Raw genomic sequence first — 25,503 nt, 5'->3', positions numbered from 1 at the left:
CTCTGATTCCCACATCATCATTTGAAAGATTAGAACCCCCGCCTGGTGGCTCAGCTCTGGTCCTTAGATAGGAATGGCACAGCCTCAAAGACAGAGGGTCCTTCGGCAAAGTTGGTTGTTTCTGTGCATTCTGTTCTCAGTACTTTAAAGGTGCTTATGCCCTACATTCCCCTCAACATGCTCAGCTGCGCTTGGTTGGGTGTGCTAGTCTTTTAAAATTAGAATAGCTTTCAAAGGAGTCCGCTGCAGTCTCGACTTGACTATGGGAGAAGGAGACTCCTCCGCCAGCTGCAGGGGAGGGACAGCAGGATCTAAGAGCCACAGGAAGTCACAAGAGGAAGTGGGGCACCGAAGAAAAACAATCACTGAAATTCACAAAAATCACTGGAACACATATTTGGCAAAGCGCTGTTCTCTGCTCCCCAGCAATACGGTCTTCTGTTTGTTCTTTTTGGCAGCACAATGAATGTGAGTTTGTCACTGACAGAGGAGATGGTCTTGGGAGGAGGAGCTGCAGCTGCCTGCCTGGCTCTCCCTTATAACACAGCACAAATGCCCAGCATCACGATGAGGTGATAGAGAACATCTGTGGACCAGACAGGAAAGGAGACAAACAGTTCGACAAGGAGCAAGGAGAACTCAACAAGAGTCCACTCAACATAAGTGAGTCAACTCAAGGACGTTACGTAGGTTTTCATAAAACCCTGCACATTTTGTACATAGTTTTGTTCATCCTCTGGGGTTTCCATAGCTCACTTTCATCAGTACAAAGAACCCAGCAGATAAGCCTAGGATAGGGACCTCTGACAGATGGGAACCTGAACTTCGATAATACAGTGATGGTGCGTTTCACTGTAGACTCCAGATGGTGCATCTGAGAGTCTCAGACGGTTGGCTTGCATGATTTCCTGTAATTGTGAGAGCAAATCTTACATCTGTGAGTTTGTTTATAAATAGAACTGCCTTACCCATCTTCTCGCATCATTTGGTGAGATCTTGGGTCTTAGCTGAAATGCTTCTTCCTCTAAGATGCTTCCCGGACTGCTGTCTAAATCATTATTCAGCCCCACCCACCATACTTCACGCATATTAGGAAGGGCACGAGCCTTGCCTGCCTTGTTCACTGCAGGAGTCACACCACCTAGAAAAGTGCCTGGTACAGAGTCAGTAATTATGGCTGATCTTTACTGGATGTTTGTTGCTTGCTGGGCATTGTTTAGTGCTCTTAGCTGTAAAAGTTAATCCACACAACAACTTCTGTGTATGATATGGGCAATTATTAACCCAGTTTCACAGAGGAAACTGGGGAATGCAGGAGTGGGGTCATGGCCCAAGGTCACTGAGTTCATGAGGGGCAGGGTCATAGAAGGGACTCAGAAATATTTGTTGAATGAACAGATCATTGAAAATCACGTTTTCCAAACACAGAAACCCAAGAGGAACCACCTGGTGATGTCTTTGCTTAGACTTGGTAGGGGGGTGGGGGACCAGCTCTGCTTCATCCAGCTTGCCCCCAGCTCCTCCCTCCCTTCAGAGCTCAGGGGCTGGTTGCAGAGAGACCTCTCGACCTCTGATCCCCCTCCACCTCATTCAGGTAAAGGCTTTGCTGGGGCCAAAGGTAAGCCTCTTTTAAAACACACATCTGCCTGTTAAAAGCATTGCCCAGAGCTGTCTCTTTTCCTTACCTGAGAAGCTATAGAGACCGGAGGATCCCCTGCCTGTAGTGAGTAAAGAAAGAGAATACAGAAGGTTTAAGAAAAGATCACAGAGGGAGAAGTCTCAGAGCTGCGTTCCTAAAACACAAACCTGACTGGATTCTCCCCTGATGAAACCAACCCGCTCCCATTGTCTTTAGCACAAAGTTTCTTGAAGGGTTGACAAAGGCTTCATCTCACACCATTTTCATCTCGGCTCTCTATGGCAGGGGTTGGTAAACTTTCTGAAAAGGGCGGGTGATAGTAAATTTATTCAGCTTTGCAGGCCACTCGGTCTCTATTGCAACTACTTGACGCTGTCGAAAGTAGCTGGAGACAAGCCCTAAATGAACCAGTGTGGCTATGTTCCAATAAAACTTTCCGAATATATAATGAAGTTTGAATTTCATATAATTTTTGTGTGTTATGAAATATTGTTTCTTTTGATTTTTTTCAACCACATAAAAAGGAAAAACTGCCCTTAGCTTACAGGTCATACAAAATCACGCAGCAGATGGGGTTGGGCTCCTGACCAGAGTTGGATGACTGTCCTCTAAAGCTCCCAGGCCTTGCCCCGCCCCCCCCTTGATGTCACAGCACTCTTGAGGTCAGACTTAAAGATGACTCGCAGAGGTCCTCCCTAAGCCTGACTGCGCTGAGCTGCCTACCCATCTATTCCCATAGACCCTACCTCTTCCACCTCCACTGACAGTAATCTCCCTTCCCCTTAGCATTTAGCATCTCCCTCCTTGCTGGATGGTACATTCTTGAGGACAGGGCCCGTGTGGGTCTCCTTTATTTCTGAAACCCCAGGGCCCACCCAGCTCCTTTACTAGTTTTTTTGACGTGCCCTGGACGCCCCCGTACGTTTCATTTTCTATTATTATTATCACCTGCACACTGTGTCTGGCAGCTCAGCACTTCCTAGTCCCTGGGGGACATTGGAATTGAGGCCACAGACCGAACTTTTCAGGGTAGTTAATAAACCTCCTTGATCGGGCGTGAGTTACCCACCCCCCAGGTGAGGAGACGCGTTGCAGGTAAAGGTTGTGTCTACAGGCACAACTGGTTTGGCAATTCAGTTAAAATGCTCAAACCGGCCGTGCCTGTGGACGCAGCCCAGCGTGAGGGCAACCATTTGGAAAACAGAGAAGCTTACTACGGAGGGAGAGCTCGACGACCAGGACGCCCCCAGTCTGGTCCCGGAGGAGGCGTTTTCGTTTGTCACAAGTCTGGAAACCCAGGAGAAGACGAGGGGAGAGGCGGGATGAGAAACACACACAGGAGAGAAAAGAGATTTTTTTTTAAGAAGTCACAAAGTTGACGGAGTCACAATTCCCCAGGCCTCAGACATTAGTTCCCTTATTGTTTTTATAACCCAGAGAGATGTATTTCATTGCTTCTCCAACTTGAGAAAAGGAAGAAATCTTTCCGTCCTTAACTCTTCAAGCTGGAACAAATCCGCATTGCATGTGGGAGGAACTGACTCCGTTTCTTTTGATGAGAAGTAAGGCTTTTACCCATAGTTACTCTCATCACTGTGATTTGAGACGTGGATACCCGCAAAATGTGTTCTGGTTCATTTTCTTTTTTAAATGTAGAGCCAATAATAATCCTTTCATGAACAGTTAAATGTTTCTCTACTCCCTTCCCTTTCTCTGTTTGTGCTCATAAGTGACCACTGTCTGGCTAAATGAATCAACAGAAACAGAGATTATCATCTTATTTATGTAGGCTACTATAGGCAATGTGAGAAGGTACCCTCTTCAGTCCTTCCTCACTGAGGCCTCCGGTCCAAATAGACTGGAGGAGGTAACAGTTTGGAATTTAACACTTTTAGATCTTCAAGGCAGTGGTTCTCAAACATGTGCGCCACTTGAAGAGCTTGTTAAAACACAGATTGCTGGCTCCGCCCAGAGTGTCTGAATCAGGTGGTCTGGGGCCAGGGGGTGGGGTGGGGGGCTAAGAATTTGCATCCCTAACAAGTTCCCAGGTGATGCTGAAGCAATGTGGGCCACACTTGGGAACCACTGCTCTAAGGACCATGTTCACACCTGGTCGCAATGGATAATTTTCTTCCACCTGAATTCATTACGCATGTTGACTGATCCTGCAGCAACTTCTTGGTGGAGGAGGCGGAGGGGAAACTGACCCTCCTGCATGAGCTACTAAATATGCCTGGGAAGCTGGGCCCTTCCTCTCACGTGGTCGGAACAGCTGTGACCTCATGTCGCGAATTCCTGCAACATCTCTCTTGTCCATCTTAAGTCTCCGAGACGGACGTTCAGGCTGGTAAGTCAAGAGCTAAAAATACCTACCTTCAGCTTCCATCCAGAGCCTATTGCTACCAGCTGAATTTTGAATCTCCCTTGTCCTGTTAACTTTCTCAAAGCATCTCCATGTCTGTTGTTGCTTTCATTTTCCCTAACATTGCTCTCTGAAAAGAGAAGGGCCGCCATTACTCATCACCATTCCATCTTTAAAGATGAGAAAACCAGGCTCTGGGGTTAAGTGACCTGGGCCAGACCATGCAGCTTGTTTGTGGCGGGGCAGACACGCCTGGAACGTCTGCCCCTACGCTCAGCAGCCTTTCCTCCGGTATGTCCTCACACACATCTACGCTGGTCTGTTGACAATTTCCCAGGTAAAAATACAGCTTCTCAAATACCGTCCCCTCCCCGTCACAGCCTCAGGTAATATTCTCATTCCGGTAAGGGTGGCTCACCACTGGGCAGGAGAGCTTCTCACTGTCGCAGATGAAAGTCTCACAGTGTAACCACACCTTGGACAATTTGGGGATGTTCTGGAACCGGAAAGCATTGAATTGGAAGGTTGCCCTGTGGTCTTTCCCATTCTCATACACGATGACAGTTTCATCCGTAGGACAGCTGGAGCACACGGGGTTGGGGGAGGGGAGGGGGAGAGACAAAGTCATCTCATGAACTCCAGCAAGGGCGTCTGAGGCAAAGTCACACACGGCCTCCCCTGGGCTTCTACACAGCACGTTATCCTTCTGAAGCACTGTGGCAGCACCTTACTTATCCTCATTTCTTTGGGGTCAGTTGGAGCACCTATGAGATGGCTGTGACCATCCCCATTGTACAGATAGAGTACAGCAAGGGTGGAGCAACTTACAAGAAGCCACACATCTGGAAGTTAACCCACCTCTGTCCCCAAGAAATGAAATCCCCCAGACAACATTCTCCGGAGGCCTGGGATACGTACAGACTCCCAGCCTATGTCCAAAATAAAGATGGTGGTGCTGGGAATGGCATTTCCCAAAGTACTCTCACAGCCACCTACGCCCAGGTCACACCCAACATATTACTGTGTGTGTATGGTGAGGTTTTGCCACCGGGAATTTGAATTTACATTGTACTATTTAAGTGCTATATCTGTTCTATAATTACCTTTCTAAAGATATTTTTAATATGAGCACAGAAAAAAATGGCTGGCAGGATACCATTTAAATGTTAACACTGGCTATTATGGACAGTTTTTGTTTTCTTCTTTCACCTTTATGTTGTTGTTTTTTTAATTCTCTATAATGAGAGTGTAATATTTGGGAAGTTTCAAAGTCCCAAATGTACAACTGCAGTAAAAGAAAAAATAATGACATAGATGGGCGTTTGCCAAAACCAAGTGTTCTCACCTGGGGGCCATTTTGCCCCCCAGGGGAAATTTGACATGTGGTTGTCATGACTGGGGGGAAGATACTCCTGACACCTAGAGGGTATAGACCAGGGATGCTGCAGAATGCCCTACAGGGAACAGGACAGACCCCACAACAAAGAATGATCCGGCCCCAAAAGTCAACAGTGTCGAGATTGGGAAAGCCTGGTTTAAGCACAATACTTTTTCATTTACCAAACACATATGGATTCCCTACTTAAGCGCCAGACATTCAGCCAGGTTGGGAACAGACACAGTGGTTCTCGGGAATGCACAGCGAGGGCCTGTATGCAGGTGACGATGAGCACCAGAACCTGTCCTCTACGGAACAAAGGTCTATGGGTTCAAAAGCTAAGGACCAGTGGACAGCACCTCAGTGGAACCCGAAATTCATGCCCCGCCTGGCGTGTTTCTCTGACTCTATCGTCCTTCCAACTCAACACAAACACTAGGGAGCAGTGCAGTCGCTCCAGGGAAACTTTATGGTGGACGCTCCCCCATCCCAGTCCATCAGAACCAGACATTAGGGGCCAAATTAGAGGTAGGACGGAGGGGATGTTAACTCAGAGAGTGAGTGAAACGAGCCATGAAAACTGCACCTTGTATCTGGACCAGGGCCAGAAGCTGGGATCTGTTTGTGGTGGCCTCTGAGTAGTGACAAGAGCTAGGGGCATTTTCTGAGCTGTGAAACAAGACTCTTGAAGGATCCTTCGGTCATTAAACCCGAGATCCTTGTACGAACTCAAGACCAAGTCCTTAAAATAGCTCCTGGCTGCTGGAGTGTCCAGGTACGGTGTCAGACAGTGGGAACAATGTAAAGCAGAGCTTTGCTGGCGGCAGGAAGGAGGCAGGTGACAGGCAGGCCGAGATGCCTTGGTACTGTTGCCTCTTGGCTCTGGCTGTGGCTCCTGTCCCTCCAGGACAGGTATCTCAGGATTGTGGAATGCCCACAGGGAGGCTTTCCCACCATCATCACTTCCCCACCGGAGATCAAAATTCCTATTCTAACCTCTCCAGGCATTCTTGAAAACTGGGTTTTCCTTCCAAAGGGCCTGGTGTGAACCAAAACCATCTGGGAGGTTATGGGAGTGGCCTTTCTAATTCTCCCCTTTGGCACTGGTCTTCCTGCAATTATCTCCAACCTCAAGGGGCCATTTCAGTTAGGCAGTATTTGCAACTAGATCAGGGTGTCTTTAATTTGGCTGTGCTTAAATGCAGAGTCCCAGGGTTCACCCAGGGACCTTCTGATGTAGGTTTACAACGTGTCTGCATGTGTAGCAGATACCCAAAGGAATTCCTGTGCACACTAGAGTTTGAGGACCACTTGGAGAGACTACCCCAAAGTCACAAGCATTCCCTTTTCTGCCATATTACACATCCACTAGGTGTGCAGGGGCACTAGAACTATCTGAGGAGATGATTCCATGGTGTGGCAGAAGCCTTTGCCCTTGTGTGGCTATTGTTTGAGAGAGGTTCCCAATGCCTCTTGGTAATTTCAAGGTCCCTGTAGGTCAGCAATTTATTTCAGAATCTCCCTGAGGTCATTTGATTTGCACTATCATCAACAGAACCTAAATGAATCATTCAATGACAGATGTGAACTAAGGACCCAAACTAAGCTCCCATCTCTGCAGCAAGATGGGTTGCTTGGGTGTGGGCCTTGCTGGCCTGTCCTACCCTGTGTTATCAAGAGATAACACTGCCCAGATCATCCATCCCTTTACTAGCTTAAACTCTGGGTACGTTTCTGAACTTATCTGTGCCTCAGTTTCCTCATCTATAAAGTAGTGATTGTTGTACTACCTACTCTATAGGAAGTTTAATGAAATTGAAATAAATTAGTATTTGTAAAGCACCTACCTAGAGTAATTCCTGGTATGTTGTAAGGGCTGTATAAGTGTTTGTTAAATAAAAATAGATAAAGATCCAAAGTGGCTTCACCTTTGTTATCTTATCATCTTTGTCCCTGGCGGCAGTGTTTACTCAGCCCTGATGGTTCCAGTGTAACTGGTCTGCTTTGGTTTGGGGAATGGCCTCTTCTGTGTTTACTGTTTGTTGTGTGGATGACGCCTGAATCTCTAGTTTAACTCATCTTCTCCTTTGTTTTCCAAAGTTACAATTCTAAGTGCTTCTAGACAATTGTCATCTCAAGGTCAATATGTCAGCCCTGAACTCAAGGAGAATCCAAACTCCCTTATCCAGAACCCCTCTTCCCTAGGAGCCTAGGACAAACAACTTCTCATCTTCACAATTCACGGTGCAACAGCAGAAAGCATTCTTTGTCACATGTGCCTCAGACACTGTGCCCTGTCCTTCCCTCTACCGTATGCAATTGGTTGCTCAATTTTTATCGCTTCTCCCTCCCTTGGGTGACCTTCTTTCCATTCACTTAGCTACAACCTTGATTCAGGTCTTATCACCTTTGGCTCTAGAGCTGCCACAGCCTCTAATCTGGTCTTTCTACCTCCCATGTTCTGTTTCTAACCACCCTATGTGTGATGTCCAGAATCTCATTTCTATACTATAATCCCATTACTTTAGTCCCCTACTCCAAATTTTAAGAACTCCCCGTTACCTATGAAGTTATTAGTAAATAAAAACAATGATATTATTAAAATTGATTGAATACCAGCTAGGTACTATGTACTAAGCTTTTTACATGGATATCTAAGTTAGTTCTCCTCAGGGTTCTGACGTCAGATTGATTGGGTTTGAACCCAACCTGCCCACTTCCCCCTAAACACACACCTACACTAACTATGTGATATTACTTAACCCCTACTGTGCCTCAGTTTTCTCATCTGGAAAATGGGGATGATAGTAATAATACCTACCTGTAGTAAGGCAAATGAGTTAATATATGATAAAGCTCTCAGAACAGAACCTTGTACCTAGAAAGCACTATGTAAGTGATTCCTGGTATCAGTACTCAGTCTGGAAGCACAGAGGAAGTCACTGATGTGCCCCCAACAGGCTCCGCCTCTACCTTCCAAGCTGTCCCAAGCCAGAGCAGCCCTGGATCTTACCTAGCCCCACCTCTCAGCCCTGTGGTCCAGTAGAGCCGTACCTACCCCTTGCTGATCAGCTGCCACTGCAAGGGATACATGAAATCAGCCGAAGGTGTGGCCCAACAGCTGTTCAAAACCACTTTAAACCTGGAAATGAAACAAAACGCATCACTGTGAGCTAGGGAGTTGTATGCCTAGAAACTTTGGGTGATTAAAAAGCCTCTGGGCTGTTTTTGTTTGTTGTTTTTTCTCTTCTTTGTATTTATAAATACAAACATTAAGAACACACACTTACCTAATGCTTAACCCTTTGGCTTCTACTCCTGCAAACAGATCTGAACCAATTTCGTATGTCTCCAGGATAAAAGGCGCTTCTTTCTTAATGGTGAACTTGGCATTCTTTGGAAGGAAATTGACACTGGGCGTTATGATCTGTCAGACTGAGCAGTTGGGTCTGACAGGAGCAGATGAACCGGGACGGGAGGGGGAGGAACAACCCAAGGGCACAGGTACATGAGACCACAGTGAGACCCACCGGGACCAGAGAGGCTGTACCTCCTAGGATGCTGGTGCCATCTCAGAAGGGATGAGGACATCACATGTATGTCCAGGAGACTGTGCTATATAGAGACCAAAATCATAGGCTGCTGTCCCCAGTGTAGCCAGAGGTGCTTCTCCTGGCCCCATCTCCCGGGAACCAAGAATTGGAATATTGGAATAATACCTCCGCTTTGCAGGGGAAGCTTCCTGATTATGTTACATAGTGGAACACAGAATCTGCACACTTCATTCAATTTCTGAAGCAAAACGCTTTTAAGGGTCAGTTTCTCCACTTCTCACCTGACAGTGAGGCAATACTCAGTGTGATTTCCCCCTACTTTCTTTGTAACATGAAAATTAGGGACCTATGTCCAGATAGCTTCACCCTTTAGTACCTGGACAGTTTATTTTGGCAAATTCTGGGCTCTGCCTTTTAATGGGGGCATTAACCCAGGAAATCATACAGAGAAAAGAGTCACTAGGATGATGAATGCACCACCAAGAATGGGACGATGTTTAGTTTGGGAAAGACAAGCCTGAGCTAGTTGAAGGACCGTCAGTAACATGTAGTATCATTTCAGAGGATAGAACCGGGACCAGTGGGCCAGAGTTCGGAATGTCAGATTTCATGACATCAGACTTCACATGCTGACCTAACATGAGAAGGTCCAACTTGCCGTTGCCCTTGGAAGAGGTGGGGAACCCATCCCTCAGCAGCCTTGCAGAGAGGTTTTGGGCATTGGGTGGAAGGTCAAGATTAATCACCTCTGAGGTTTGTTCTGACTCTGGAAGTCTATGATTTTGGTCTCTATTGCTTGCCTTCGTTCCATCCCAAGCTTTGGCATTTGTTTCTGTCTAACTAAAAGGAATAGTCAATACCATTTGGATTGAATAGAGGTCAACCTAATCCCACTCTGACATTGATGTTCAACCCTATAAAGGTAACAGTGCTGGTGCTAGGAGTTCTCAGTTTCCACTTTAAACAAGGTCAAAGTTTACAGTTGTGAGAATGACTATTTTCTCGGGCATTTACTTTGTGCCAGGCACTGTGCAAAGGGTTTTATAAGGATTATTTCATTTAACCCTCATAACAAACCTCTCAGATAAGTGCTATTATTATCCCCACTTAACAAATGCATAGGTGGAGGCCCAGAGAGGTTAACTAACTTGTCCAAGGTCACACAACTAGTAAATGGTGGAAACAGGCTTCAAACCAGTGGTCTGATGTCAAGGCCTATTTTCTTAACCACAGTGCTAGGCTACTTCTACAAGTTGACTACCTTCCTTTATTTCGGATTGGGAGTCAAAATAACTTTACCAAGAATACCAACCACGGACCATTGGCAGAATTGAGTGGAAGGGGGTAGAGAGAGAAGAGAGGAAGCATGCTGAGTAGAACGGGTGGTTTTGGAGCTCTCAGAATCCTAAGCAACTAGCAGAGCATTGATTCTATTGTGCCATGCAGGGCACAGCTCGGTCTCTGGTAATTTGATGGAAATATATGCAGCGAGCAGCTGTTGCTTCAGAACACACAAGAATGCTCTTAAAGCAGAAGAAGGGAGGAGAAGAAAAATACCAACCTCATGGGTAAGGCACAGGAAACCGAGCCCATTGTGGGAATGTTAATCAGTACCAAAGTCTCGGTTATAACCTCAGAGCCCCCTCGTTGCCAAGGTTTGTTTGTCCTATAAGGGTCTTGGTGGGCCCTAGGGAAGGCCTTAGTCTCATTTCTACCAGTTCAAGGAAGCAGTCTGCCTAGCCGTCTAGAGGATGGCCTGGGTGATGCTGAGGACATGCTTCCTAATTTTTGTTTTTTCTTAAAAAAGTTATAAGGTTTGATATTTCTGTCTGAAACTTAGCACCACATAACTGATGGACATCGTGGTGCCTCTCCATTTCCAACTGTTGTAAAACCTTCATAGGGTCATACCTATAATTTTATCTGGTTAAAGCAACAATCATGTATTTCCAGACAGGGACTCAGTAGTAATGACAGCCTGTCATCAGGATGTCCCTTGAGTCTGTTGTCAATGTGTGAAGCTTATTTTCCTCTCTGGATAACCTTCATCAGTTACTACAGTGGTTTTGCCATCCTTTCATCACCCTGGTGATCCACACTGTTTTAACCCCCCTGATTATAGGTCAAGGGATTATATGGAATTTCCTTTTCTCAGGACTTAACCACTAGTGGTGTGTAGCCTGGGGCAGATCTAGGTTTTGTGGGACCTTGAAGCTTATTTAGAGAGCCCTCTTTAATTAAAAGGATCAAAACTTTGAATACAAAATTAGACACAGGGCCTTGAAAAGGGGCTGTGGAAGTGAAGGGTCATGAAACGTAAGCTTCATTCCCTGCATAGTAAGTTTGCCTTGTAGACCAATGTCAGGGGACCTTGTTCCAGACTGGGTACTGCTCTGGACCACCTGTGGGGTCTTGGACAGATCCTTTCCTCACTGGGTTTCAGATCCTCAGCTGTAAAATGGACTAGGTTATTCTAGGATCCCTTCTAGCTCTCACCTTCTGAGTTCAGCAAGGTTAATAGCTTCCAGGGAGCTGGTAAAGCAAGTTCAAAGAGTTCAAGGTCAGTGGAGTTCCAGGTAATATAGTTGTTTCCTTTGCGAAATGAATGGGTTGTACATGGTGGTCTCTAAGGCTATCTTCCGGTTCTAATGTTGGAAGTAAAGGTTTCTATTTCTGCCTGCATTTTCCTTTAGCCAGCTGGGCCATTTCCTATGTGCATGTCCCCTCACTGAAAGCTGCAGGTCTAAAAAACAGAGCACCCCATCTAAACAGGAGGGCAGCTGGGCTCATGGCCATTGCATATTTAGTTTCTCCGGAGCATTCTATTCTTAGTGCCTTTAGCTTTGATGTCAATGTAGGCAGCATGCCCAAATTAGACAAAGAGGAGGCCCACTAAGTAAAGGGCTTTGGAGACCAAAGAACTAGCTGGCAGGAGCCAACCCCAACCACTCCCCTTAGCCCTGTCCCAGGTAGGAAGCTCACTAGTCTGTGCCGATGTTTTAACAAGAGCTGGATCCTAAATATAAATCTCTGGAGGGGGTTGTAGTGGAAACTAATCGATTAAGAATTAGACCTTGGCTGTCTTTACTGCCTATTGACCTTTGATTTCTCTTATCTCAATTTTCACATCTGTGAAATGGGAAGATTGCCCTTTTTTCTCTGTGGCACCTTTCCTTTCTTCCATCCAGTCTATGAATCTGAATGTATGCTGCATCTAGTCTTTAAAGAGGCTTAAAGCTAGAACAAAGCTTACGTCTCAATTCAAATTCAAGAATGGGGGTCTGCATACAGCTTAGAGGAGAACAAATGCTGAGGAAGCATCCCATCATCTCCTAGAAAGGCCCCAGGGTAACAGTGGAGACCTGGAGACCACTTACAGTGTAGAAGTTGAGGGACAATTGGCTTTCAAATGTGCCCATGCTCCCGTTCTTCACATGAACAGTGGCCACTCTGAAAAGGGGAGAGAATTTTGCATAAGGACTGAAACATGCCTGGTTGACAGGGGCTGCAGAACACACGCAAGGCAGCCCGCCCTCCACTCTCGGAGCAGCTTACCTCTGGTCAAAGGCAGCCTGGTTCACCAAGTAGGTGGAGTGGTAGGTGCAGGAGAAAGAGTAGTTCACAGGCTGGTTCTTTACGATCACGGTGCTGTCATTGGAAACAATGTGGTTGTAGAAGTGGTAGATGGGGGGCTTGTACTGGAGAAAGAAAGAAGGCGGTTAGGGTGGCCCTGTACCCCCATGATGTGAATGAGGCCTCTTGGATAAATGACTGAAGATGGTTCAGAAAAAAGCCCAATGGGAAGACATGAATGTCTGCCACTGATATAGCACCCACTCTTGTTTGTAGGTGAGCTGATAATTTTTGTAAAGAGATCTTAAGTCTGTTCAAGATTGTTTATAATAATCTAAGTTGAATGTTGTACACTTAAAAAAAAATCCATATACCCATTGGGCTTCTGACCGAAATGGACTGGCTCAGGAACCTCTGTCTCCCAACATCAACTTTTAATTTACTTTCCCCTGTCCGAGTAATCTTATGTGACACCTTCACCACCTCCCATCTCTAGAACATTACTGCCTGGTTCTTTGCTCTTTCCTTCTTCCAATCATGAGCACTATTTCTGAGATTCTTTCCTCTGACTTGTTGGACTTTAAAATCACCAAATATTAGAGTTAAAAGGGATCTTGAACATTCACTTGAGAAGTGATCTGCCTAAGACTGCACAGATAAATTCTAGTTCATTTTACCAGGATATTCAAAGACATGATGTTATTGTTAATCATGCCCATGACTCTTCTCCCTAAATCCCTGAATCCTTGTGGGACCTTTAGGAAGAGGAGGTAGCCCCAGGAGCTGAGACCCGATAGATGTACCATCTCCTTCAGTCAAGACCGTAGGAGTTCTAGACATCAGCCAGAGCGTCAGAAGACCTAGGCTCCCTTCATGACTATATCACTACTGGTTCTGTGGCCCCGAACTAGTGGCTTTGCTGGGAGGTCTCAGATTTCTCCTCCATCCCATTAAGGATACTTGGCGAGAGGATGTCTGTGGTTCCTTTTAATTCTGATTACCTGTCCTGGGTACTTCACAAGACCCAATTATGGGTTGTGTTATACTTTGGTCACTCCTTTAAGATGCCTTCCATTATCTTTTTATTTTTTGGCCATGCCGCGTGGCATGTGGGATCTTAGTTCCCCCAACCAGGGATTGAACCCTTGCCCCCTGCAGTGGAAGCACAGAGTCTTAACTGCTGGACCACCAGGGAAGTCCCTAAGATGCCTTCCACATGCACCCCTTTGTCACCACTTCCAAGTCTCGGGCAGAGGATGGCTCCCCCATCCAGCTCAGGAAGGATGGCAGCCGTGAACATGCGCTCGGAGCTCCAAGTGAGGTGGAGGTGGGAAATGTACTTTGTTCTACTCACGGAAGGTGGCTTAGCTGCTCGGGCAGTGAATTAGGAGAATAAAATTTAAATCCAAAGAGTCGCCTAAACTAGACAGAAGAAAATATAAATAACACTAATATCTCAGGAAATTTGGGAGTTGGGGCTGACTCTTAAAAAGAAAGTGGTGAATTCTGAATCTTTTTAAGGGTGGACAGAAGATGTCTCATTCTTGGGCCCAGTTGCCTCCTCTTAGCAACTCCTCCACGTGTGGCCTGGTCTTACCTCAGACTGGGTTCCACAATAGGACTTGTTTTTAGGTGACAAGTCTGGGATTACAAATTGGTAGTAACCTGCTTCGTGGACCCCATTGTAACACAGCCCACCGAGCGCCAGCTGGTGCACTTCCCATCCATAGGGACACTCTGGGATTTTGGCGATGATTGTTTTCGGATAACAAAACACAAGAATGACATCTGGAAAGAGGAGAGACTTGGTCTGAAATCAGATCTGGTAAAATCTACATATGGTGGGCTCCTGTTACAGCTGAGCATGCAAAGCAGTCAGTTAAAAATACTTTCCCCACTATTCTTCATGAGCTGTGATGAAAGTTTTCCCCCAACTTCAGTCACTGAAGTTCCACTTTTACAGATTTTGAAACCTCTGTGTAATATCTGCATTATTCTTAATATGTATTCAAAATTGGCCCACTTTTAAGCTTTAACCTATTTTAAGGAATGTATTTTTGAAACCAGATTAAATGTATCTTCATATATATATTTATATTTCCTATATATATATATATATATATATTTCAAATCCATTCAATCTGGTTTCATATATATATGAAAATCCCATGAAATGAGCCTATAAAATTTAAAATGTCCATTTATGCACAATGCTATGAAACAGTAATTTATGGCACAGGATAGAAAAGCAGTAGTCAAATAGAAAACGGGAAAAAAATGTGAAGATTTTATCTCTATTTGTTCATCTATTTAGCAGCCTCTAATTTTTAAAAAGTGTAACTTTACCCAATAGATTTGTACTTTCTGTGGGAAAAACCGGATGGGTGTTGAGGTGTTTAAGTGCTTCTACTTGGCTCCAGTATTGCATTTTCCTAACAATAGAAGCACAGGGCTATGAACTCTGCGAAGGGAAGTGTCACGAAAAGTTCCTTTCCAGGAAAATGGGCTAGCACCAGAGCATACCTGCTTTATTTGGAGTGCAAGATCTCGCAGAGGCTTCTGCAAAGACAGCCAACAGGACGAAGGCCCTCATCACCATTGCTTTTGCCAGGTGGCCAAATCAAGCTGGCCAAATGTTCACGGTCCTGACAGGGCCCGAGCCTCGATCATTCTAGGTCAGAAACACGAGCGAGAAATTAAAATCAAGGGTGAGAACAAATCAACACATACAGAGGAAATGGATCATGAGTCTCGTTTCTAACGGCTCTTCGTCTGCGTTGGGAGGCAAACATGGGGCTCATACCACAGAGAGTGTCAATTTCACACGCGGCTGCTCATGTTCCCGACTGTTTCATTCTCTCCGACTGGAGGCTGCCTCTCAGATGCTCCCCAAATCTCTGTTCCCAGTCCTAGCTCGACTTTATATAAGCCCAGGGTGTAAAAGAAACCGGCTCCAGATAAACCACAATGAACATGCATTATCCACTGTGGGGGGGAAATAAAAGGCAACCTTGCACAATAATCCGATGGGAAGCTCAGTTACGGCCACTTGAGGCTAATTTCTTTTACTTCACAGAGTTGGAGAACCTTTTTTTTTTTTTTTAAACTACATTTTAAACCAGGGGTGGAATAAAAAGTTGAATTTTTTCCTCCTCACAAAAATAACTCTGATTGGAGGCAAACCAATTTCTGCATGGTTACAGGTGACAATTTTCTTTTTTTACATCTTGCTTTCTTTGGTTTATTTCTTGCTTTCTTATTTTTATATGCAGGCTATCTAAACTGAATTTAGGAAGACTTAAGTTCAGCAGTGGTACACTGGATACTAAACAAAAAAAATAGGCTGTTTGTGTTCATGCAAACATGTTAAAGATTTTTTTCTCTAATATCTTATAATAAACTCCGAACTTCTAGAGTTTCATCTTGAAGTTCATCAAAACTTCATTCGGAAATACAACTTTTGATTGTAGAACCCCTAGGCTTCTAAAGTTTTGTTAGCCTCCCAGAGCAGTGATATTGGGAGAAGGAACTTAGAAGGGCAATCTTTCTTTAAAAAAATTTTTATTTGTTATGGAAGTATAGTTGATTTACAATGTTGTGTTAGTTTCTGGTGTACAGCAAAATGATTCGGTTTTATGTATATATATATATATATATATATATATGTGTACATATATATGTATTCTTTTTCATATTATTTTCCATTATGGTTTATTATTGAATATAGTTCCCTGTGCCAGATGGTAGGATCTTGTTGTTTACCTATTTTATATGTAGTAGTGTGTATCTGTTAATCCCAAACTCCTAATTTATCCCCCCTACACCCCCTTTTCCCTTCAGGAAGCACAAGTTTATTTTCTATGTCTGTGAGTCTGTTTCTGTTTTGTAAATAATTTGTATCATATTTTGGATTCCACATATAAGTGGTATCATATGGTATTTGTCTTTCTCAGAGAGGCAATCTTATGATTCAATTCTTAGTCACCAAACAAGATCCCATCAAAAACAACAGATAAAATGTGGCTCCTGGGAAGTTTCCAAATATATTCCTTAGGAATTTTTAGTACCCAGAGATTTAAGAATGAAAAATAAGGGTTCCTTTTAGTTTTTCTTTTTAGAGGAAATGGACTCTTGTATCAACCAACTGAGAGCATTTTTACAGAAGCCACTACATTAAGCTTTTTGAGAGACATGTAAAAAGTGTAGAAAAATACCTTGCTTGTGGGAGTTTATAATGTAGCTGAGAAGGTAAACTGTACACAGTGACTCAGAGTTAGAATGCCATGTTAAGTCATTGTTCCACTACTGACCACATTTTCTTAGTTTTAAGATACACGTCTCTCTCTTCAAGTGCATATAATTTAATGTCTCAGAAACGTTGGGATGTGTCTTATAAGCAATATGTATACACAGTATGGTAGAGTTTCCTTATATCCTCAAAACCTATTGTTAAATCAATGACATGCCTTACAATGATGATATTTAAGAACTAAGGAAATAGCCATATGGCAAGCCACGAAAGATTTCTGTGACTCAGTTTCCTTCTCTGTAAATGGAAGCCACAGCCCTGAACTCACCTCACGGGGTGGGAGAGCAATGATGTGAAGGCTCTTGTAAACTGTAAAGTGCTAGGTAAAGAAACAGATCACACGAAGAGACAACTAACAATTTCTGGCAACATGTATGTGTCCCTGAGTTGTCTTTCTTTTCCTCGGAAGTAGCACGAAGTGTCCATTGTAGATTCATGCTACATGAGACATATCTATATTGTATAACACACATGCAATGAATATATTTTATAGATAAAGACCAAATGGGCTGGAGAGGGGAAGAAAAGGAAACACATTAATTTTTTTAATGCTAGGATCAAGTTTAGTGTGACCTGGAAATATCAGCACGTTTATACTGGTCTCTACAACTCATTAGAGGCATTACTTCCTGAGCAGAAAATGGCACTTGAATCTCACAAGCATGCATAACTTCTGAGTTTCTCTTTCCTAGGGCTTAGCACTAACTCTGAGCTTCTTCCTCCGTCCATTTTTTTAAACATATATTAAGTCCCTACAGTATACCAGGGACAAGGCCCTGGGAAGACACAGGCAAATCAGCAGAACTAGGAACTGGGTGGGTGGGTGCGGGATGCACGGAGTCATAGAAATATGTACCGGGAACATAGGATGGGGGGAGGAGGGAAAAGGGAGAGTCGACATGCTTGACGGAGGAAGCAACAGGTAAGCCAAGTCACGGAGGCCTCATACAGCCTAATTTCATAAGGATGGCCTCTCTGATTTGACACAAATGTTATGCATCACTGATAATTCAGCATTGGTCCTCCATGTACGTTAGGATACTTGTTTCTATTTCAAGAAGATTCTTTTCACCCATCTTCAAATACGTCCTTCTTTTCAGACAACCTTGGCCCAAGGGGGTCAATAGGATCATCTTGACTCTGACCTGGAAGGGCAGAGTTCACTCATGAAAAGGGTTGCAGGGGAACTAAAGGCCTTTCCTCTCTCCCAGTGGAAATGTCTGATGGATGCCTACAAGGTGCCGGGCAGATAGATACTGAAGTTGGCCTGGGAATCAAAAGCCCACCTCTATCCTTTACTAGCTGTGTACTCTTGGACAAGTTACTTAGCTTCTGTGAGCCTTAATTTCCTCCTTTCCTGCAAGGATATGATCATATCTATGATATAATGTTACTAGGAGTATTAAATGGGGTGTAACTTGGTTTGCATAGAGTAGCTTATTTTCTTCTATAGGAGCAGGACCTCAGGGAAGTCTTTTGTTTTATGCTCAGTTCTGCTTGGAAAATCCAAAGAGGGGAGCCTATTAGGAGGGGGTTGTCACTAGATAGTATACATTAATGTCATCAGTGCTGAATTACGTCATAGGTAATTAAAAGCATACGTTCTGGAATTAGAGGTTGTGGCTCTGTCACATTTCCAATTGTGGGATCTTGGGCAAGTCACTTGACCTTTCCAAGCCTTCAGTTTCCAAATCTGTATAATCAGGCTTCCCATCTCCTGTGGCTGTTGCAAGGACCTTCCACACAGTAAGCACTCAATAAAGGTTCCCTAGTTTATTGGTCTAAGGTTGGTACCCTCAGGCTGGGAGGACATGTTAATCCTGTTCCCATTTGAACTCGGGGGCGTTTTCTAATGGGAATATTTCTCTCTTTAGAAGCCCATCTTCACAAAGAGCAGGTGCTTTTGATTTCTAAAGAAGCCCCATAATGATAAGATCTTGCCTACAATTTCTCTGATTGTTACCCAGCTAACAATCAGGTACATGATACTCCTTTCAAAGGCAAGTTGAATAAAGTTGGGGAAGCGGAGTCAACTTTTGTGGCAGGCTAGTCTCTAGATGTGTAATTTGCATAAGAAACAGAATGGGACAAAATGTACTTGGGCCAAACAGTATTTGATACTTGCTCTGATAAAAGGTAGGAGGCTTCTATTTTTTTCTTGGTAATTACCCACCATTTCACTGCCCCACCCCATCCCCTTTCTGCTTTTCACCACTCCTCTCCCTTCCTGAGATGGTGGAGTAGGAGAGGTGCCTCTGGGAGACAACCCAAAAGCGACGTCTCCCACTGAGGCCCATGGCTACGTCTCCGTAAAACACAAATAAAACTGATGGGAAGATTTTTAAAATATCAGGATCTTGAAAGAGCCCGATAAATAGGGTTTTATGGCAAACTCACCTGAAAAATGAGTTTTTCTCTCCTTGTATCTTTCTTTTGTGAATTGTCAGGCAGTAGAAGGTACCAGTTCTATTTGAAGGTCTTGCACGGTTTGTGAAAGCTGGCCCAGATGCAAAAGGGTTACCATTTGCAGAATTCCAATCAACGTTGTCATTCATAGCTCAGGAATCACATAGGTGATGAATCATGATGATAGACAAACCAGTAAAGTCTTCCTGAGGTAACAGATGGTAGTCTGAAAAGAAAGCTAATAAGCATGCATTAAAATTTAAAAGGCTGCTTTATTAACTTATTTTTTAAAGGGTACTGTTTCAAGTTCATTAAACATTGACTTTGTTAAATGGACTCCATTGTTTCCTTTAAGCCCTGAATCAAGCCGCCTTCTACTTTGTGGGAGACCCTATTTGCCAATTTGCAGATGAGTGGGTGTTCCCTTGCAGGCTTCAATGGCTTAGCCTACTCCTCCCAGCTCTCCAGAGAAAGTGGTGTTCCCCTCATGAAAAATGCACTTCAGAAAGGAGAACTGAGAAGTGAGAAAAGACCCTCTTCTGAGAGTGCATTTGAAATTCAGAGGGAGAAGCTCCACCTCCCCCATCCCTCTGCAGACCCTGAGGCCACAAGTTCCCAGAGTGCCCCAGGCATACACGCTAACCTCTCCAGGCTTATCTCTATGTGGGGGATAAAGACATGCCCTCTTTCTCTGAAGAGTAGGACCCATCAGCCCCTCCCTTTCCCATCTTCTCCCCACCCTTCTCTCCTCCTCCGATCACAGGACTGAAGAATTAAAAATAGCTCCTCCTCAGATCAAGATTAGGACTCTCACTGCTGGTCTAAAACATTCAAGGTGAATCATTTGTTCTGTTCTTAAAACTTCCCAGAGTATCATCCACTTATTCTTTCATTCATTTACTCATCCATTCATTCACCAAATATGTAATGAGTGTCTGTAAGGTACCAGGTAGTAATCAAATACACATATATGAAAATATACATATCTCTACCTATTTATCTATCTATCTATCTATATCTATCATCTCCTACTTGGGGTAAATGTAAGGATATTGAGGAAGAACACAAATAGGCTTTTAAAATAAAGAATAATGGGACAGAGAAGAGGCATCTAATTTAGACAGGCTGGTCAAGGAAATCTCTTTGAAGAGACTTAAGATGGGACCTGAAGGGTCAGGAGCTGGGCTGGGTGCTGAAGGGATGTGTGCATGTGTATATGCACGCTTGTGTGTGTGTGTAGGGACAAAATATTCTAGGAAGGGGGTATGGCACTTAAGGAGGCTCTGATATAAGGTGGAGATGATACATTCACCAATCATCACATACTTTTTATTTTAAAGCTCTTTTCCCAGACACCCAAGCAAGTTTTCTGTTTGACCCGAAGCACACTTCCTCTTGCTTGACCTTTCATATTATGAGCATTTCCATCCTTGGTGGATAATGCCATTCTGGGTTTTCTTTCCCTGTTTGGCAAATTAGTGTCACTTTGGTTATAGATTTGTAATTCAGATTAGAGTAATTGTCCCATGGATCTGTAGACACTAAAACTAATTCACAGATTTGCTCTCTAGGACCCATGTCTGTTTCAGTGGACTGATGTTTCTTTCCAGGAACTTCAAGGGGAGCCATTCTCTTACCCAGTGAGCTTCTTCCTCATTCCAAGCCAAAGTCTAACCAAGCCTGGTAGGTTTGTAATTATGACAGAGGCGGAGTGAGTTTTATTTTCCTTTATGTCTGTGATGGTTTAGTGTAGAGATACTGGCCCAGTCCAGTTCTCAGATAGCCAGAGATGGGTAGAAGGAAGAAGCAGCAGAAGAAAAGAACCTATATAATGATCTTGTGCACTATTGCTAGACGACTGTGCAACTGTAACCACATGTCACTTTGTTCTCAAATGCCTACATGCTCTAGATGGATACCAGGTACATCAGATACATGGCCCACGTACTACCACTTCCCCCTTCTGCATGCATGCCAGATAAGACCTCAGAAGCATTCTCAACACCACACTTCAAAGAGACACTGTTAATCAATTGGAATTAGCATATGAGTTGAAACCCATTTGTTATCTGTGGTATAAACAACTGCATTGCTTCTAGGACAGAATTATACCCTCAGAGCTGATGCACTTCTCCTACATAGCATTTATCATAGTGTGACTTCACTTTTTTGAACGAAACCTCCTTTACTAGAATGAAAGCTCCATCCAGGCAAGGGTTACAACTGGGTGTTTGCTTAGCATTAAATTCCTGGCTCCCAGCACAGTACCTAGCACATAGTTGATTTAGAAAGCATTTACTGAATGAAAGAATGACACAAAGTTATCCTTTAGAAGAAGCCAAAGGACTTTTCAAACTGCAAAGCAACTGCCCTCAAACACTAGCCTCTGCTGAAGGGCATTATTCTGGATTTCTATGCGAAGTCAATTAGATGGCTAGTTAGCATAGAGAGACCTGATCAGACTCCTCCTGAAGCCCTGAAAATGTCCATCTCTGATTTTCGTTTTTTTTTTTTTTTTTTTTTTTTTTTTGCGGTACGCGGGCCTCTCACTGTTGTGGCCTCTCCCGTTGCGGAGCACAGGCTCCGGACGCGCAGGCTCAGCGGCCATGGCTCACGGGCCCAGCCGCTCCGTGGCACGTGGGATCCTCCCGGACCGGGGCACGAACCCGCGTCCCCTGCATCGGCAGGCGGACTCCCAACCACTGCACCACCAGGGAAGCCCTGCATCTCTGATGTTCCTTCAGCCAGCTCTTTACAGTCAATACTACTTCTCAGTACCTGTTCTGATTACAGCAGCACCTGCAGGCACCATTGTTTAAGTGTTTCTGAAGAGAAGGCCATTTCCATACTGCATCAGAGGGGTTTCTGTGTAACAGAAGTGCATGTGCCTGCCAATGTTTCCCCTTTCCTCTAAGAACAAACAGCATCCTGAGATGGGGGAAGAAGTGTTTCAAAACCCTGAAGCTCCATTAGCACCCTCCTGCAAAATGCCTGCTTGACAGTGTGATTAAATGAGTCTTAAATGATCTCATGTACTAAATGCTGAGTAGTCCCGTTTTTTTCTGTTTTCACTGACACTGCACATGTGGGTCCCATTTGTTTAATAAACTGGCAGAATGACGTGTGACACTTTTAAGTCTTAATTCACATCTCAGTGAATACATTGTGCATTTCTGAACCTAGAGAATTAAAATGTCTGTGTTAAACATTTGGGGAAAGTTGAAGTAACTTGGGAAATTACAAAGGTAGTTTCTACTATTCATATAAAATAGGCACTCCAACTAGTTTTAAAGACTAAAGGGCAGGGGAATTCCCTGGTGGTCTGGTGGTTAGGACTCTGCACTCCCATTGCAGAAGGCACGGGTTTGATTCCCAGCTGGGGGACAAAAATCTTGCAAGCTGGGCAGTGCGGCCAATAAAAAAGAAAAAGACTAAAGGGCAATAGTTTTGATGAAAGCAACTTATAAATCATGGTAGAATTCCCATCCTTATATCATCTATAGTTCATTATTTGTAGAGGGAAATTAGAGCAATAAGTTTATGTTGCAAACTTTCTGTGTATGGTAATGATTAAAAAAGAAAAACCTTTCATTGGATTGATTGATCTTTTCATTAAAACAAAACCCTTTCGTTGGATTGATCAGTCTTCTGATTTCTGAAATGAAGCTTTTTGCTTGTACAGCCAGAGGGAAATGGTAATGAAAATGGATTTATTGATCAATAGCTGCAGGGAGCAAAGCAAAAGGCTGGAGCAAGGTACACACATACTTATAGTTTCATTGAAAAGTGGTTTTCTTAAAGCCACAAACTCAGGGCTCTGATGGACCCAAGGGGAAGGGTATCAAAAACTCTGAAGCTGCATGTCCTTCCTTTCTTGGGTCAGAACTTTGGGGAGGGAAAGTGGAAGTTAGGTGATTTCAAAAGGTTGCAGGTGGCTGATATGGTAACCAGGGCCAGACCACACTGGACATCATTGGCAGCAGACATGAGCAATAGAGAAATATTGGGTAAGAGCTGAAGTGTTTACAGACTACGGGGGTAGACACTGGATTATGGGGAATTTTTTGCTGATTTTTAAAAAATGTTGGTGAATGAATGCAGTCTCCATTATCCAGACAATTCATACCCAGTCTTCAAAGACAAACTCAACACTACCTGCTACGTGAGGCTGTCTCAGATTTCCTAACCCCTGGGGACTTTGGACTTCTTGAACTTCTGTTCTCTGCATCACGTACATGGCTTCTAGTGTGTGCTGCTGTGTTCGTCTTGTCTTCTTAAAATGAGAACTTGTAGGTCTTCGTATTAAAACAACAAAATAAAGTCATAGTGCTCATTTATTAAAGGATTATGATGTCAGGTTCTGCGCAAGAATAGAAAGATAGATATAAAGCCCCAAATCTCAGTGGTTTAATATGATAGAAATTCATTTCTCACTCATGTGAAGTTTCCAACAGCTATTCCCAGTTGGTTGGTAATTGTCCCATGATTATCCACAGAACTGAGCTTCTTGTGTCTCATGGCTCTGTTCTCTGAGTCCTCAGACATCTCTGTATTGAGCCAACAGGTGGAGAAAGAGTATGGAGGATCTCCAATGGGGAATCTGAAAAGGCCAGGCCTCGAAAGAGTACACATCATTTCTACTTACAGTTCATTGACTAGAACTCAGTCATGCAGCAACATTTAACTTCAGCTGTCTGCCCAGGGAGAAGAGAAAATGGGTTTTGGTGAACAGATAGCAGTCAAATATATAGAGCTACCTTTGGGAAGAGAGTGTGTGTGTGTGTGTGTGTGTATACCTGTCTGCCTGCCTGCCTGCCTATCTATCTATCTATCTATCTATCTACCTACCTATTTTTGTATCATCTATCGATCTATCTATCTAAGTGGATTTTATTATTCTCATTTTACAGATAAGAAAACTGAAACCTGGGAAGATTAAGTCACTTGCTGGGGTAAGTACAGGTGCTTGAATGTGACCCACGATTGTCTGGTTTTACAGCTACCACACTATATTTGCTTATTAACCTGATTTATTATTCATGCCTCACAACATCCTAACTTAACTGCTAGAATAGCCTCAGCTGTGTTCAGCTTGATGCCAGTCAACCAGGCAAATTATTGACAGATCAATCTCCTTAAAAGACAGCTCCAACCTTATCAATTCATGACCTGAAATCTTTAATAAATGCTCAGTAAATATTTGTTAACTGACTCCCTGATACAAAGCAAAGGCCTTGGACTGGGTTCAAGGCCCCCGATTAGAGAATTATTTGGAAACAATCTGAGAGTGTGCACTGGGTCTTAGACTGTCCTAACACTCTAGGGGTAAACCTTAGAGAAGGCTGTTTTCAGAAGCATTGATTCTGGGTTGTTAAAGAATAAGTTTCTTTCCTGATATCATTCTAGGAAGGGTTAGGTATCTTACTCCCTGAAAAGCTTCAGGTTTAGCCACTTAGGCCTCTGTCTTTGGCAGAGAGAGAGCAAGAGAAGAAATCACTTTTGGACATGACACACTGTTCTTGAATCCACTCCTCTGTGCATACTCCATGAATACCAGCCTTTACACTGGTTGTGTGCAGGGAAAGAGTCACAGAAGGTTCCTGAGGCTGTGTAGGGGCTCTGCTTAATGAACCCAGTGATGTATCTGGAAGAACTAGTTGATGCACAACGGTGGCAGCAGATTTTCTATAAGGAAAGGATTTAAGACAACAACGTAGTCGATAAATGGGATGTTTCAGTGATGAAGGGTATCTTACATAAGACTGAAAAATCTCAGTTGTTCATACTGAAGATTGAAACGGTTGATGTGGATTATAAATACGCTGAGGTCCCCCAATCCTCTCTATTTTTTTGTACTACTGTCCAGAAAATAGATGCGATGCTGAGATTCTCTGCCCCTCCTTCATCCCCTCCTCCCACCTCTGCTTCCTTTGGCAACATTGCAAGGTTATGCCTGTCAATCCCAGTTGCATTAGAAGTGCCCACTGGCTGCCACCTCCTGGGCTCTGGCCCAGCAGAAGAGCTGCAGACAATGTGATGGTTTCTTTGATGGCAGCCGACCGTGTGGGAAAAAACATCAAACAAACAAACAGAAAAGGGTTTATTCTCCCTTTTTGATCCTCCACTGCTGAAATCTAAAGAGCAGACACTGCAGAGATAATGGGGACAGGATTCAGTAGAAAGACTTTACACATTTCAGAGTGGCCAGGCCTTCTGACCCAAAGCAGGCAAGCCTCAGGCCTCAGAGTGCAGGGTGGTGAGCTTTGGCCTTGTGGAGACAGA

General features: G+C 43.9%; 1 protein-coding gene across 1 annotated transcript; it reads right to left on the bottom strand.

Moving 5' to 3' along the window:
• Positions 1 to 441: 441 nt before the first annotated feature.
• Positions 442 to 15,105, bottom strand: TECTB (tectorin beta; the record flags this gene model as incomplete). The annotated part of the gene is made up of 10 exons (XM_082636602.1): positions 442 to 586; positions 1,686 to 1,718; positions 2,854 to 2,926; positions 4,420 to 4,582; positions 8,438 to 8,521; positions 8,670 to 8,773; positions 12,311 to 12,383; positions 12,489 to 12,631; positions 14,104 to 14,294; positions 15,030 to 15,105. The coding sequence occupies 10 exons, from the start codon at positions 15,103 to 15,105 to the stop codon at positions 537 to 539; spliced, it is 990 nt and encodes a 329-aa protein (XP_082492728.1). The 3' UTR covers positions 442 to 536.
• Between the last annotated feature and the right edge of the window lie 10,398 nt (positions 15,106 to 25,503).

This window comes from Mesoplodon mirus (assembly GCF_964341445.2).
Source record: "Mesoplodon mirus genome assembly, chromosome: 2".
Taxonomy (NCBI): domain Eukaryota; kingdom Metazoa; phylum Chordata; class Mammalia; order Artiodactyla; family Ziphiidae; genus Mesoplodon; species Mesoplodon mirus.
Note: the sequence above shows the minus strand (reverse complement) of the source record. Positions and strands in the feature narration are given on the sequence as shown.